The sequence below is a fragment of the Odocoileus virginianus genome, chromosome 6 (assembly GCF_023699985.2).
Source record: "Odocoileus virginianus isolate 20LAN1187 ecotype Illinois chromosome 6, Ovbor_1.2, whole genome shotgun sequence".
Lineage (NCBI taxonomy): Eukaryota > Metazoa > Chordata > Mammalia > Artiodactyla > Cervidae > Odocoileus > Odocoileus virginianus.
Genome location: NC_069679.1, coordinates 43,157,569 through 43,173,367, shown reverse-complemented (window position 1 = coordinate 43,173,367; position 15,799 = coordinate 43,157,569). Strand labels below are relative to the sequence as shown.

The following is a 15,799-nucleotide window of genomic DNA, read 5'->3' as shown; positions in this document are numbered from 1 at the left end:
AGAGGCTCAAGAATTAATAGCAGTACACATTTTACAAATCATATATTTACATTTACTATATTGTGTATCTGTTAAGGATTTATTAAAATAAAAAGAATAAACATAAAAAGTAAAATCATGGACATCTATACCAACCGGTAATGGATAAAGAGGAACATCCACTTGACCTAGGAAATCATCTCTTGTCTACAAAAGAAAAAAAGAAAAAAATAACATTAATAATATGCTTGATCTTTCTGGAAAACTTGGAGAGCTATTGTCATCATTCATAAAAATATATAGAAGTTTTTTGTGTTTCTTTGTTTAACCCTATGAAAGAAAAAATCAATGGAAAATAAAAGGTGACATGGTACAACTTCTGGTAAAGGCAAAATAGACTAAATTACATTGAGCCTTCTGAAGATAATAACTATATACTCTGAAAATATATTAAACAACTATTTGAAAGCAACATAGAATGACCAAAAGCAAGCGGAAACTAAAAAGGAGTCAGTCCTTGAAAGAATGAACTGTACTAGGTAGGATTCCTGTTTACATTGCTTTTCACCTGGCAATACTCCACAATTCATCTGAATGACTGGAACTCAAAGAGAAGTCTGAAATCTTACTCATTTGAGGAGTCTGAAAACTTACTTTAAAGTCAACAGTCTAACTGGAAAGTGAGGGTACAGCTCCCAAAGGGAAGAAGCCACGAGAGTCCCTCTAGATCTATGTATAAACTCTACCCAAGTTCCCAAAGGCTGAAAGGACTCAGTATAGATTTCACAGTGGATGTTTTCCTAGGGAAGCTAGCATTTAGAATTCAGTTACCAACCTGCTGTAACAAAAATCTTTTTGGGGAAAGATGATCAAACTCAATGTCTTCATCATGTGCCACTTACACAGTCCGAATACAATAAAAGTCACTAAGCTTACTAAGAAATAGAAAAACAGGACTCAGAAGCAAAAGGTAATTAATAGAAACGGACAAGATAAGTCAGATCTTGGAACTGGCAGAAAGGAAAATTAAAGTAACTGTTACAGAGATGTTCAAGGACATAAAATGGAAAATAAGGTCATAATAAACAAATATATGGGGAATCTATAAAAGAAATTAAAAATATAAAATGAAAGGGAAATTATAAAAGTGAGTTAAATGTATAGCTTGAAATCCATATATAACTAAAAAATCCAATATACAAATTGAAGATCAGTGGATCGGCTTAACATATGATTGAAAATGACTAGAGAAAAGTTCTGTGAACCTGAAGATACATCAGTAGAATTTATATAATATAAAAAAAGAGGACTTGTGGTAAAATACCAAGCAGTGTAATAGATATGGCAGTGAAGTTCCAGAAAGGAGAAGGGAGGAAGGAAAAGAAAAGAGAAAAAGAGAGAGACAGAGAAAAAAAAGATAAGGCAGAAAAATATTTTCAGAATAAAGTCTGCAGCTTCCCCAAATATTAACATCTCACATAACCGTAGCACAATGATCAAAACTAGGCAAACCCTTTTTAGAGGAAATATTAACCCTTCCGTTTATTCAGTCTTTTATTCTTAAGCTTTTTTAATTTTTTTAAAAAAACTATATATATATATATCAGACTGTAAATATCTGTCACCCATAATCTCAGTTGATTTAAAGTAAGTTTATGAGTGGCATTGGTGGTAAAGAACCAGTCTAGCAACGCAGGAGACATAAGAAATGCAGATTTGATCCCTGAGCCAGGAAGATCTCTTAGAGAAGGGCATGGCAACCCACTCAGTACTCTTGCCTGGAGAATCCCCTTGGACAGAGGAGATGGGTCAGGCTACAGCCCATAGGGTCGTGAAGAGTTGGACACAACTGAAGCGACTTAGCACACATGCAAGCTAATGAAAACCTTGACCCTCTGATCCTAGCTCCTCCCCTTCCAATCCTAGTTCACCAGGGGAACTAGGATTAAGTTAAGTAACTTCTCTGAGACTTTCTTGAATGTATCCATCCACATGCTTAATTTTTTTAAAAATTAAGGAATAATTGACATGCAACATTATATGAGTTTCAGATGTACAACATAATGATTCAATATTTGTATATACTGTAAAATAATCACCATTACAAAATTAGTTAACATTGGTCACCAAGCATAGTTATAGATTTTTTTTTCTTATGATGAGAACTTTTAAGATTTACTCTCTTAGCAACTTTAAAATATGTGATACAGTATTATTAGCTATAGTTACCATGCTGTACAGTAAGTCCTCATGACTTATTTATTTTAAAACTATGAGTCTGTATCTTTTGACTCCTTTCACCGATTTACCCGACTCCTCATCCCCTGCCTCTGACAACCACCAATCTGTTCTGTATAAGCTTGGTTTTTGCTTATTTTGTTTTTAGATTCCACATGTAAGTGAGAGCATACATTATTAGTCTTTCTCTGAGTTATTTCACTTTGCACAATGCCCTCGAGGTCCATCCATGGTGTTGCAAATGGCAAGATTTAATTCTGTTTTTATGACTGAATAATATTCCATGGTGTGTGTGTGTGTGTGTATTTTTGAACATGAGAGTGCATGTGTCTTTTCAAGTTAGTATTTTTTTCTTCTTTGGATAAATACCCCAAAATAGAATGGCTAAATCATATGGCAGTTCTAGTTTCAATTTTTTTAGAAATCTCCATACTGCTTTTCATAGCGGCTGTACCAATTTACATTCCTAACAACAGTGCATAAGGGTTCCTTATCTCTGCATCCTTGGCAGCACTTGCTACTGTCTTTTTGAAAACAGGCATTATGATGTGTGTGAGATTATATACCTCATTATACTTTTGATTTGCATTTTCCTTATCAGTTATAATGAACACCTTTTTGGGTGTCTGTTGGCCATCTGTATGTCTTCTTTGGAAAAACATCTATGTATAGCCTTTGTCCATTTTTAAATTGGATTGTTTGTTTTTTGCTATTGAGTTGCATAAAAAAACCAGGAATAACATTAACTAATCTACAGATCTTACTCAAATTTCACAAACTATCTTACTAGTCTTGGTCCAGGGTTCAATCTAGGATCATACATTACATTTAATTGCCATGTCTCCTTAGTTTCTTAATCTGGAAAGTACCTCAGTCTCTTTGTTTTCCATAATCTTGACATTTTAAAAGAGTACTGGCTAATTATAGGATATCCTTCAATTTGGGTTTGTGTATTGTTTCTTCATGGCTGAATTTAGGTTATGCATTTTTTGGTCAGAATACTATAAAAACGCTCTTGTGCACTTCTCAATGCATCATATCAGCAGGCAAAAACCCTGAATCTTACACATTATAGACAGTTAAAGATGATTAAATATTTGAGGAAAGTTTATTACTAGAAAAAAAAAGAGACCTAATCCAAAAGACAAGCAGCAAGAAGGGACTCAAATGAATAAGAATTAAGTCAGACTGCAGGAGAAATACTTGAGAAAAACTAATTAATGTTCTTGGAGATAAGAGACAAACATCTAGCAAACAGGATACAAAGTTATAAAAAAAGAAGCAATTAAAAAATAAGAAAGAACTCTTGGGAATTAAACATTATCTGAAATTAAACATTTAAGATAGAGTTAAAGAAATTTCTCAGAAAGCAGAACTAAAACACCAAAGAAAAAGACTGCAGAATTCCCCTAGTAAGGAAATTACAGGATAAATTCTAAAAGTCAATTTCTAAGTAACAGGCATTCCAGAAAGAAAAAAATACAGGGAAGGAATAATCAAAGAGGCATTTTAAGAAATTTTCCTTAAACTCAAGAAAATGAATTTTGACAGTGGAAGGCCTCACTGAGTATTAAGGAAAATGCTTGAAGAAAAGACCCATAGCAAAGCACATCACTGTGACATTTCAAAGCACCAGAGATAAAGAGATTCCAAGAGCTTTGAGAGATACAAAACAGATCATACTCCAAACTGAAAGACAAGAAATAATGCTTTCAAAATTCTGAGAGAGAAAAAAAAAATGTATCCTGTATAAAATTCTATACCCAGCCAAAATATCTTTTCCAATAATGAAAGCAGAATAAAGACACTGGTATTGTAAGGTAACAGAAGATATATTTTGCCAAAATGAGGGCGTATGCTAAAGAAAGATGCAGGGGATTCAAGACAGGAGAGAAGAAAAAACAATCTCTAACAGGGTTTTGTGAGAATTAAGTTATTTAATATACACAAGGTACTTTGCATAATACATAGTATGCAGTAAGATTCAATAAATGTTAGCCATTATATTTGAAATGCTAGATATTATAATGAAATCCCTGCTCCCTTTACCATGGACCCGTCTTTGGACATTTCAAATAGATACATACCATTAAAGGAGCATGACTGAAGAGGGAAGCCTAGCAAATTAGCTTAGTTTAGGGGCGTATTCCTATTCTTGAACATGAACTGATGATAATTTTTGAAATGGACAAGTTGCCTTTAATGATACCCCCAAGGCCATGCTGTGGTATATTTCTTTTGTTTTTATGGCAAGCAGATGTTATATCCCATAAACTTGATCTTTAAGAAGCTATGAATAACAAAGTAAAACAAAATACAGAAATACCTCAATCAGGATAACTGAGGGATAAAATATTTTGGTTAACTGAATTATCTAATTAACTTAGGTTTAGGCTTAACCAGGTAAAGAAACAAAACATTTTTGATGGATGCTGTCTTACTGAATAGCCTTTTCCACAGTAAACTGAATTCAGTGAGCATCTATCTGTTTGATGATTCATGATCTTTTAGTGCTTCAAAAACATTGATGTGGTCACTTATCACTAGAGTAACACACATAGAGAACAGGGTTTCTTAACATGGGCACTATTGACAATATAAGCCAGATAAACTTTTTGTTGCTGTGGGGTCTGTTCCATGCGCTGATGGATGTTTAGCAGCATCCTAGGTCTCTACCAATTAGATGCCAGTAGCACTCCTCCATCAGTTGTGATGACCAAAAATATCTCCTGGCATTGCCGAATGTCCTTTGGGTAGCAAAACTGTCCCTGGTTGAGAACCACAGCTATAAAACAGAATGTCTCAACCAATGAGCAAAAGACACAAAACAATGGCTTTACTGAGATATAACTCACATCCTATACAATTCAACCACTTAAAGTTTGTAATCAATTTTAGAACATTTTCATCACCCCCAAAAGAAAATCCATATCTATCAGCAGTCACTCCCCATTTCCCTCCTCTTTCTCTAGCCCCAGGCAACCACCAATCTACTTTATGTCTCTATGGCTTTACCTATTCTGGACATTTCACATAAATGAAGTCCTATATATGAGGTTCTTTATGACTGGCTTCTTTCACTTACAAGAAATGTTTTCAAGGTTCATTCATGTTGTAGCAAGTATCAGCACTTTATTCCTTTTTTATTGCTAAATATTATATTATATGGATATATCATATTGTTTATCTATTGATTAAATTTGGACTGTTCCCATTTTTTGGCAATTATAAATCAGACTGCTATGAATATTCTAGTACAAGTTTTAGTACTGACACATGATCTCATTTTTCTTGGGTATATTCTTAGGAGGAGAGTTTCTGAGTAATATGGTAACTCTTTAATCTTCTGAGGGACTGCCAGACTTTCCAAAGTGGTTGCACATTTTACATTCCCATCAGTACTGTAGGAGGGTTTTAATTTCTCTATATCCTTGCCAACTCTTGTTATTATCTATCTTTTTGATACAGCCATCCTAGTAGGTGTGAAGTGATGTCTCATTAAGGTTTGTTTGCATTTCCTTGATGATCAATGATGCTGAGCACATTTTCATGTGTTTATTGTGCTCCTTAGTTCTTAAAACCTCTTTCTTACTATAATCTTTCCTAGAGATTCAGTCTCCATTACAAAGGCAGTGCCTGGTCACTGTGGGACAGAAAGAAAACATCTTATCCCATATTCCTTTTTTCAGTGATTGCACTGTGTGAATAAGAGCATAGAGCAAAAAATTCCACATCCTGAAACATTCCCTTTCTCAAGTATTTCTAATATATAAAAATGCATTTTAGACAGTTCTTGCAACAAATCTTCCTTCTTTAAAAGAAGTGATCTAAAATGAGCTTCTTAACATCTACTTAAAATGAAATGATCCCAAAGAACCATATTTCTAACACTGGAAGAATGAACACATTTTCCAAACTAAAAATCAATGTGCATGGTCTGAGGCGATGGAGAATACAAAACTGGGAACTATCCTGGAAAGTCTGGGACATATGGTTACTATAAATATAGGACAATTAGAGGTTCTTTTTCCATTTACAAAGAAAAAGCAATAGTTTAAAATTCATTCCTATGAAGGCAAGTCAGTCTGTGATGTTCATTAATGTTTCCCTAGCCAACCAATTGTTCCAAACTGAATATTCAAGCATTTCTTTGTAAGAAGTATTTCCTATATTGAACTGCATACAGCTCACTTCGTAAAGTAAATTTGCATTTGGTAAAACAGAAGTCATTTAAAAATGTCTGAAAATCTGAGAAAGAATTTAGAACAGCAGGTGATTTTAAACAACCATCTAGGGTACAGTTTAGTCAGCAAACAACACTTTTTCCAATATCTAAAGATACAAATTTTAATCTCTTAAAACAATTTTTATAATATTAAAAGATAAAAATCCAAATTGCTATTTTTGCAAAACTTCAATTAGAACTATATACATGGCTCTAAGTTTATCAAGACAAACTTATTAACTTTGATAAACCTGCATAGCAGCTGAATGCTCTGCTTTACAAGAACCCAACGTTATAAAAAGAAGTCAGAATTTTAAAAACAGGTATGTTAAAGTGTCATAGCTTTAAAGAATACTTGGCTTTAAAAAGTGTTTCTACTAAATCTGAGTTACAGATAACTTCCCGGGGTAAATCTACTGTACAGAGCAAAATATTAAAGGAAGAATCACTTCCTTAAACCAGAGCCAAGCAACAGAGCCAAAGTTTTCTGCTGTAATATCCAACTTTTCATTTCAATCATACATTTTAATCACTAAAAATGAGCTTTACACCTGGTCATTAAATATAACATAGTTTCAATTTTCAGACTTAGCTATCAGCAAGTCTATTATCAGCAATTTATAATCAAGATGATTTTTCAAGTTCACTTTAAAACAATACACACACACACAGGATACAAAATTAAAAGAAAAAAATTCCTAGCCTCCATCCATCTAACTGTCCACCCAGAGAAAATAGCTGTTATTTTTTACGTTTGGTGTGTCTGAAACCATTCAGAATGATCTCTGATACACTCTTTATGTACCTTGCTTTTTTGCTCTTCAATATCCCAAATGCCTTATCCAATCTTGGTCCACAAAGAGATATTTTACCTGTTTGATGGGGATATAGTATATGCCAATGTATGGAATACTGAAATTTATTTAGTTAGTTCAGATATTTAGGTTGTTTCTGTCTTTTGCCCAGGGCTTCCCAGGTGGCACAGTGGTAAAGAATCCACCTGCCATTGCAAGAGATACAGAGATGTGGGTTCGATCCCTGGGTTGGGAAGATCCCCTGGAATAGGATATGGCAACCCATTTCAGGATTCTTGCGTGGAAAATTCCGTGGACAGAGGAGCCTGGTGGAGTCCCAAAGAGTTGGACACAACTGAGCATACACACACAAGAAATACTTCAACAAATAAAGCTGTATTTATAATTTTTCATATATATCCAAGATAATTTTTCTAATAATAAATACTACACTAAACTAACCTGAACTAATCTGAAATGGAAGCAGATCTCAATGACTGATTGGATGTTACAGAAGGAAGTAGTGTCCTGAGTAAGCTGAAAAGCACATGTAAGTTTTCAAAGATAAGATCAAGATAAAAGATTTAAGATAGTTTGCGTTTAAATGAATATCTTGCTCAATAACTACAGTCTTCACACAGCACCGTTCAAATTCTCTATGTGAAAATGTCATGATTCGTCTGCAGAGATCACGAATAGCCTAAAAAAAATTAACTGGGGCAGGCAGTGAAAAAGAAACAAATTTCTATCTATAAAATGCTCAAGCCATGATTGATTATATTATTTAAATTAAGTCAACAGGTCAAGAATTATTTCAGAATCATAAAAGAAAAGAGTAGAATTTAAAACTCTGAACCTGAGACACTAGAAGTGAAATTATCTAAAAACCTCTTTATATAACGTAAAATTTAAACTCTCATTCTACTATTTATCTTAAGAGGATAAATGTTTTCTTGATTTGAACACATGAAAAGTCAATATTTTGACATAGAGGATATAAACACATGTGAATCTCTGAGAAAAATAAGCAGAACTTTTATGAATGGACTCATTTACAGTATTTTTTTTAAAAAACAAGAAACCATATATTTCCTGCTTTCAAAATTTTATAAAACCATTATTTTTAATGAATATCCTTACTCTCAAAATTCATACTACATGAATGTATACCATATCCTAAATATTATAATTAAACAAGGATTATGAAAATTATGCTAAATTCAGCTTAACTATTTTCTAACACAAATCTTAGTAAGTAAAATTGCTGTTTCCTTCACTTTTTACAGTTTCTACCTTCCCTCTTACATACTGACTCACTTTATATTATGATCTGCTTATTTTACACATCTTTCTGGAAATTCAAGATTTATTGACTTAATCATTTTTAGTATGTTGAGGGGAAAATGGTGTTAGCTAAACAAACAGTATAATCTGATCTATGCTATAAAATCACAGTGCTGTGGAGACTGGATGTCTTTGCTTAAAGCAAACACTCACCACACCAAACTCGTGACCTGCTCTGGCTAGCCAGCCTGTCTGGCAGATTTAACTCTAAGACACAAACTGTACTTGTTCTTTGATAATAGCTTCATACCACTTGAAAATTTCAGTACTTGCATCCTACAGCCTTTAGCAAATCTCACATTTTAAAAGGGAATTTAACCTAATAGATGAGGGTAGGAAGGGAGTCCGGGGAAGCCACTGCCTAAACCAGTTTCACTTTGAATTTTCCTCCTCTGAATTTCAGTTTCTATGGAGGACTCTAGAATCATCACAGACTTGTGAAAGCTGAAGATTTACCTTGACCTGTTCCTCTATCTTTACATCCTTTGAAATGCAGTTTGTAATTTACTGTGAGGCTTTTCAAACAAAATTTAAAAACTACAGTACTGTATACCTCACAGAACTCTACTCCGTGCTCTGTGGTGACCTAAATGGGAAGAAAATTAAAAAAAAAAAAGGAGGATATGTGCATATGTATAGCTGATTCACTTTACTATGCAGCAGAAACAAATACAACGCTGAAGAGCAACTATATTAAAAAAATTAATTACAAAATAAAAATTAAATAAACAACATATGGTACAGAAGAGAAGGAATCTAAAGCCGGAGTAAACAGTTGTCAGGTTGTACTACATATCAAGCATAAACAGGATTTTATAATAATTTTCAAAATTAAATTTTAATATATCTAACATACTTTTATAAGCAATTTATGTTGTATGTATGTCCCTAAACCAGAGAACTACAGAAGGAGTGAAGAAGGTTTTGCATTTATTACAACTTCCCCCCCTTCAAAAAACATCAAGGGCTCATTAATTTTTCCCATTGTTTTGAATTTGCACTTCTAAACAAAGGAAAATAAGGGGACAAAATATATAAAGTTGTAATTCAATAAGGAATTATAGACAACTTATAAAAGGGGTAAGGATCTTCCTTTCAGAGAGAAAAATATTCATTCTTGATTAAAAATAGACACAGAGATTCATTCTTTTGAGCTTCAATAAATTATGATACTACTTCTTCTCTTTCTAGGAATGTCTGCCACGCTACCAGGGAAAGAAAAAGGCAAACATTTGAGAAGATGGAAGCTAATATTCTCTAGAGAACTGTACCTGTAGTCTAAATGAGAAACTAGCAAATGGCTGTCAACGTTGAGAAAGATATATTGACTATAAATCTAAGAAACCAAAGAACTGTGTAAAATCTCAGATATTTAATTTAAAAATTAATTAAGTGCTAGAAGATGAACTAACATCATCCTTTTAAAATGGATCAATGAAGTTGTTGACAGTTGAGAAAGCAGCTGAGATGCTTCTGATTCCAACCTAACAGAGACTTTCCAAAGCTTCAGATTGAGTCAGTCCATTCAAGAAGTTCTCAAAGCTCAGAATGTCAGAATCACCTGGAGAGCTTTTTAAAGACAGATCACTGCCTCCTCCCTCTTAAGTGATACTCAGCTAATCCAGTAGTCAAACCTAGAGAACCACATCTCTATTCAATTCAATTTCTGGGAAAACCAGGACAAGTGAACAGTGATTGATAACAGCTGAAAATGAATGAGCTGGGCATTTAAATTTATCTGTTTTATTTATCTGTTTTTATCCTGCCTACATCCAAATGGACTTGGTAATTTTAAGATAACACACAATGTAACTAGCACTTAGAGATAACACAGAAGAGAAACCCTCTAAAAGAAGCACAAGGAGTCAGGGATCTATAAGCTGCATTTCTTTTCAGCTTAAAATGTACAAATAAAAACATATTTTCTAATGATGGCAATGCTCTTTTCAAAATCTTTGAAGGCTTGCTATCACAGAGACATCATTTCCCAAGGGTGTTCTGAGGAATAAAGGATCTGCTGGATACTAAAAGACTTCAGAGGTGGTCACATTATTGGGGAATACTTGGTTAAACAAAGTTCTAAAGTTTATTTCCTGTAGGACTTTAGGAACTTTACTAGTATACATTGTGACATTCCAAGAATGTTGAATAGCATGTGGCATTATACAAATGTATTAGTCAATGGGATGGGTTTTACAAAGGTATCTTACAAACTGGTGAGGAACATTTAAAAATGTTAAAATATTTAAAAATCAAAATAAAATGTTTAAAAATAAAATATTTAAATATTAAAAAAACAAAAAACATTCAGTGCCACCCCTGTGCTGAGGTTGGGTACAAGCACTCATCTGGACAGGGATTCCAGACAGACTTAGGTCTTCTATTTTTGTTTTTCTAATCTACCTTACAGTCTTATCTTTTTTTTTTTCATTTATTTTTATTAGTTAGAGGCTAATTACTTTACAATATTGTAGTGGTTTTTGCCATACATTGACATGAATCAGTCACGGATTTACACGTGTTCCCCATCCCGATCCCCCCTCCCACCTCCCTCTCCATCCCATCCCTCTGGGTCTTCCCAGTGCACCAGGCCGGAGCACTTGTCTCATGCACCCAACCTGGGCTGGTGATCTGTTTCACCCTAGATAATACACATGTTTCAATGCTGTTCTCTCAGAACATCCCACCCTCACCTTCTCCCACAGAGTCCAAAAGTCTGTTCTGTACATCTGTGTCTCTTTTTCTGTTGTGCATATAGGGTTATCGTTACCATCTTTTTAAATTCCAAATATATGCATTAGTATGCTGTATTGGTCTTTATCTTTCTGGCTTACTTCACTCTGTATAATGGGCTCCAGTTTCATCCATCTCATTAGAACTGATTCAAATGAATTCTTTTTAATGGCTGAGTACTATTCCATGGTATATATGTACCACAGCTTCCTTATCCATTCGTCTGCTGATGGGCATTTAGGTTGCTTCCATGTCCTGGCTATTATAAACAGTGCTGTGATGAACATTGGGGTGCATGTGTCTCTTTCAGATCTGGTTTCCTCAGTGTATATGCCCAGGAGTGGTATTGCTGGGTCATATGGCAGTTCTATTTCCAGGTTTTTAAGAAATCTCCACACTGTTCTCCATAGTAGCTGTACTAGTTTGCATTCCCACCAACAGTGTAAGAGGGTTCCCTTTTCTCCACACCCTCTCCAGCATTTATTGCTTGTAGACTTTTGGATAGCAGCCATCCTGACTGGCGTGTAATGGTACCTCATTGTGTTTTGATTTGCATTTCTCTGATAATGAGTGATGTTGAGCATCTTTTCATGTGTTTGTTAGCCATCTGTATGTCTTCTTTGGAGAAATGTCTGTTTAGTTCTTTGGCCCACTTTTTGATTGGGTCATCAGTCTTATCTATTAATACAAGACTCCCAACTGAGTTTTCATGCTTGTGCTGAACAAATCCAGTATTTTGCCCTCTCAAACTCCCTTCAACTTCCTGGAAAATGTCTTTCTCCCTCTGCTTATATAAATCCAATCTCCTGAAATGCAAATCAAAACTACAATGAAGTATCACCTCACACCAGTCAGAACGGCTGCCATCAAGAAAATCTATAAACAGTAAATCCTGGAAAGAGTGTGGTGAAAAGGGAACCCTCTTGTACTGTTGGTAGGAATGTAAACTGATATAGTCACTATGGAGAACAGTATGGAGTTTCCTTCAAAAACTAAAGATTGAACTATCATATGACCCAGGAATCTCAGTACAGGTTATATTCCCTGAGAAAACCAACCATAATTCAAAAAGACACATGTACCCTACTGTTCACTGCAGCACTATTTACAATAGCCAGGTCATGGAAACAACCTAAATGTCCATCAACAGATGAACGGAGAAAGAAGATGTGGTATATACATCGAAAGGACTATTACTCACTCACAAAAAGGAACAAATTTGAGTTTAATTTGAGTCTAATGAGGTGGATGAACCAAGAGCCTGTTTTACAAACTGAAGTCAGTCAGAAAGAGAAAAACAAATATATATTAACACATGTATGTGGAATCTAGAAAAATGGTACTGGTGAACCTACTGGCAGGGAAGCAAGAGAGCAGCAGACACGGAAAACAGACCTGTGGACACACCAGGGCAAGAAGAGGGTGGGATAAATACAGAGAGCAGCAGAGAAACATAAATTGCCATATGTAAAATAGGTAACCAGGAGGAATTTGCAGCATGACACAGGGAGAACAAAATGGTGCTCTATGACCACCTAGACGGATGGGATGTGGCGGAAGACGGGAAGGAGTTTCAAGACGGAGGGAACATATGTATACCTATGGCTGATTCATGCTGATGTATGGCAGAAACCAATAGAACACTGTAAAGCAATTATTCTCCAGTTTAAAAATAAACTTCAAAAAATTTAAAACAGTAAAGTAAATAAATAAAGAACTATCACTAAAAATATGGTACAGATGAACCTATTTGCAGGGCAGGAACAGAGACGTAGATGTAGAGAAGGGACATGTGGACACAGTAGGGGAAGGGGAGGGTGGGATGAATTGGGAGATTAGGATTGGTGTACATATGCTACCATGTGTAAGAGAGATATAACCTGCTCTTTAGCATGGGGAGCTTAGCTTGGTGCTCTGTGATGATCCAGATGGGTGGGACTGAGTGGGGAGGGAAGTACAGAAGGGAGGGGGATGTATGTATACATATAGCTGATTCACTTCGTTGTACACAAGAAACTAACACAACACTGAAGCAATTATACTTCAATTACAAAAAAAAATCTTATCTCCTTATGAGGCCCTATTCAACACCATTGAAAATTTTATTTTATATTATAGTTGATTAACAGTGTTGTGCTAGTTTTAGGCATATAGCAAAGTGATTCATTTATATATATACATGTATCAATTCTTTTTCAAATTCTTTTCCCATTTTAGGTTATTACAGGTTTTGAGCAGAGTCCCCTGTGCTATACAGTAGGTCCTTGTTTATTATCTATTTTAATTATGATAGTGTGTACATATCAATCCCCCAATTTTTCTTTATGACATTAAATTGCTCATTTCCTTCTCTGTAATTCTCCTTTCTCTTTGTTTAGGCTCTAAATCGTGAACAACTCTTTGCCTCCTCTGTTCATGGGATCTTCCAGGAAAGAATACTGGAGTATGTTGCCATTTCCTTCTCCAGGGGATGTTCCCAACCCAGGGATCGAACCTGCGTCTCCTGTACCAGCAAGCAGATTATTTACCACTAAACCAGCAGAGAAGCCCAGTTCTACTCTACTTTGTATCTTTTAACATCTGTATTAGAGTTCTCTGCTACTCTAACTAGATCATAAATTCTCTGAGGTCAACAAATGTTACTGACTGACTTCTATAGTCAGGCTCCATACTAAGCATGGAAAATGTTCTTGATTTCATGGAGGTACAGTCCTACATGTTGACACACATAATTAAAACGTGTAAAAAATGTAAAGGAAAAGTACAGAATTCCATGGATGTATATGAGAGAGATTAAGGAAAATTTTATTCTTTGTTATATCCTAATATACCTTGCTTTTATAGGTATGTAATACTCAGAGATAAATTATAAATTACTAGCATTAAAAATTGAAATGGGCCAGACTTACTAGAAAATTATGTCATTTTTACATCAATTAACTCTTCCTTTGTAAAAAACTAACTCTTTAGATCCGAACAAGTACTCTCTGATGTGGAGAGAACTTACCAGGAAGAAAAGAGTAATAGTTCTAGCATTATGAATCTAAATCAGCAAAGTGACGGGAAATACAATGATATCAAAATAAGATAGTATCAGATTTCCTTTGCCTGTTCAGGAAATAGACTCAATTCCTGCTTGCCCATTTCAAGAGGATCAGTACACTGAACAGTGTTGGAGCAGTAATGAAAAGGGTTAAATGACCTATTCCACTTTCAGCAATCTGACTGTCTTCCTCAACTTGGACTTCAATTTAACTATCAGTGTGATAACTTGGTAATGCCTGGCCTCTAGTCTGGTTTATTGATTCCCTGCCTGTGTTTTTCATTGCTTTGACTATGGCTTATGTTCTTGGATCATTTTCTACCCCAGGGATTGAACTATATTTTCTTCCAGTTGTGAGAGGTTGTCTTCCTCACAAAGACGAGGTGCAAACTTTTCCCTACACTTGGCCTCAGCCTTTCCAAACTGTTCTGACCTTTTTTCCCCTCTACTGGCTGGAAGCTACGCTCCCATCCTTGGCCTACGGAATATATCTCTTGGAATCTGCATAGTTGGTAAAGTTTGTCAGACAGTGTATTTAGGCTTGAGTCTCTATTACTCAAGTCCCACAAAAGTAGAATCGATCCCCAATATCCTCAAATTGAAATATATCCATGAAAGGTGAAATTCACAACTTACATAGACTTAGATTCAGATAAAACTACCCCATTTAATAGTTTAAGTATAATCTAAGAATGTTTAAAAAGAAGGTTAAAAATAATTCCTAAATTTTGCCCTATGGTACTGGGCCTACAATGCCATACAGATGGCCAAGAAGTTATTTAGCTCATTGTTAGGTTAACTGCTCCAGATTCTGATTTAATCATCTTTAAAGGTAACTAAATCTGAAATTTACAAGTCCCTTAACTTTGTATAAAATACTTTTCTTCAGTGTATTAAACAACAGTTAGTACTTAGTGACTCTGGAGAACATGGCTGACAATTCAGAATATATCAAAGTTTTCAGTTTGTAGACTACTTGAATGAAGTTTCCTCCTGCAAACTCCCTTGATTCATGAGCAAACAGCCTTGAAGCTACAATCATTTCAACTCTTCTACAGTTCAAATCATTATATACATATATTTATATGTTATTTGACTGCCATGCTAAGATAGGCCTATCAAAATTGGGGAGGATGTCTTCTATTCTTTTGTGTTTCACAACAAAAGACATTTAAAAAAGCAAAATCTGTTTTTTGATTTTGATCTGCTCTTTCAACCACATTTTCCCTAATCATCAGTAAATAGTATTAAAATAATATTAAGTACAAAAAATACACAGTGGCTGGCAAATATTTTCAAAGGTTGATTGTCAGAAAAATGAACACATTTGGACAAAACCTGAAGGGACTGGCCAAAAATAGCTCTCAAGAACAAGAAAATAATTAACTATCAAATGATTCCCCCAAAGATTTTTCCTCTTCTTCTTTTTTTAGTAAACCTTGG

At 34.7% G+C, this 15,799-nt stretch overlaps 1 protein-coding gene across 1 annotated transcript in view; it reads right to left on the bottom strand.

Moving 5' to 3' along the window:
• NEDD4 (NEDD4 E3 ubiquitin protein ligase) overlaps positions 1–15,799 on the bottom strand; it is an 84,409-nt gene that overhangs the window by 49,022 nt on the left and 19,588 nt on the right. Inside the window, exon 2 of the mRNA XM_020881237.2 lies at positions 136–186. Coding sequence (XP_020736896.2) covers positions 136–186 — 51 coding nt within the window. The remainder of the gene's footprint in view (positions 1–135; positions 187–15,799) is intronic.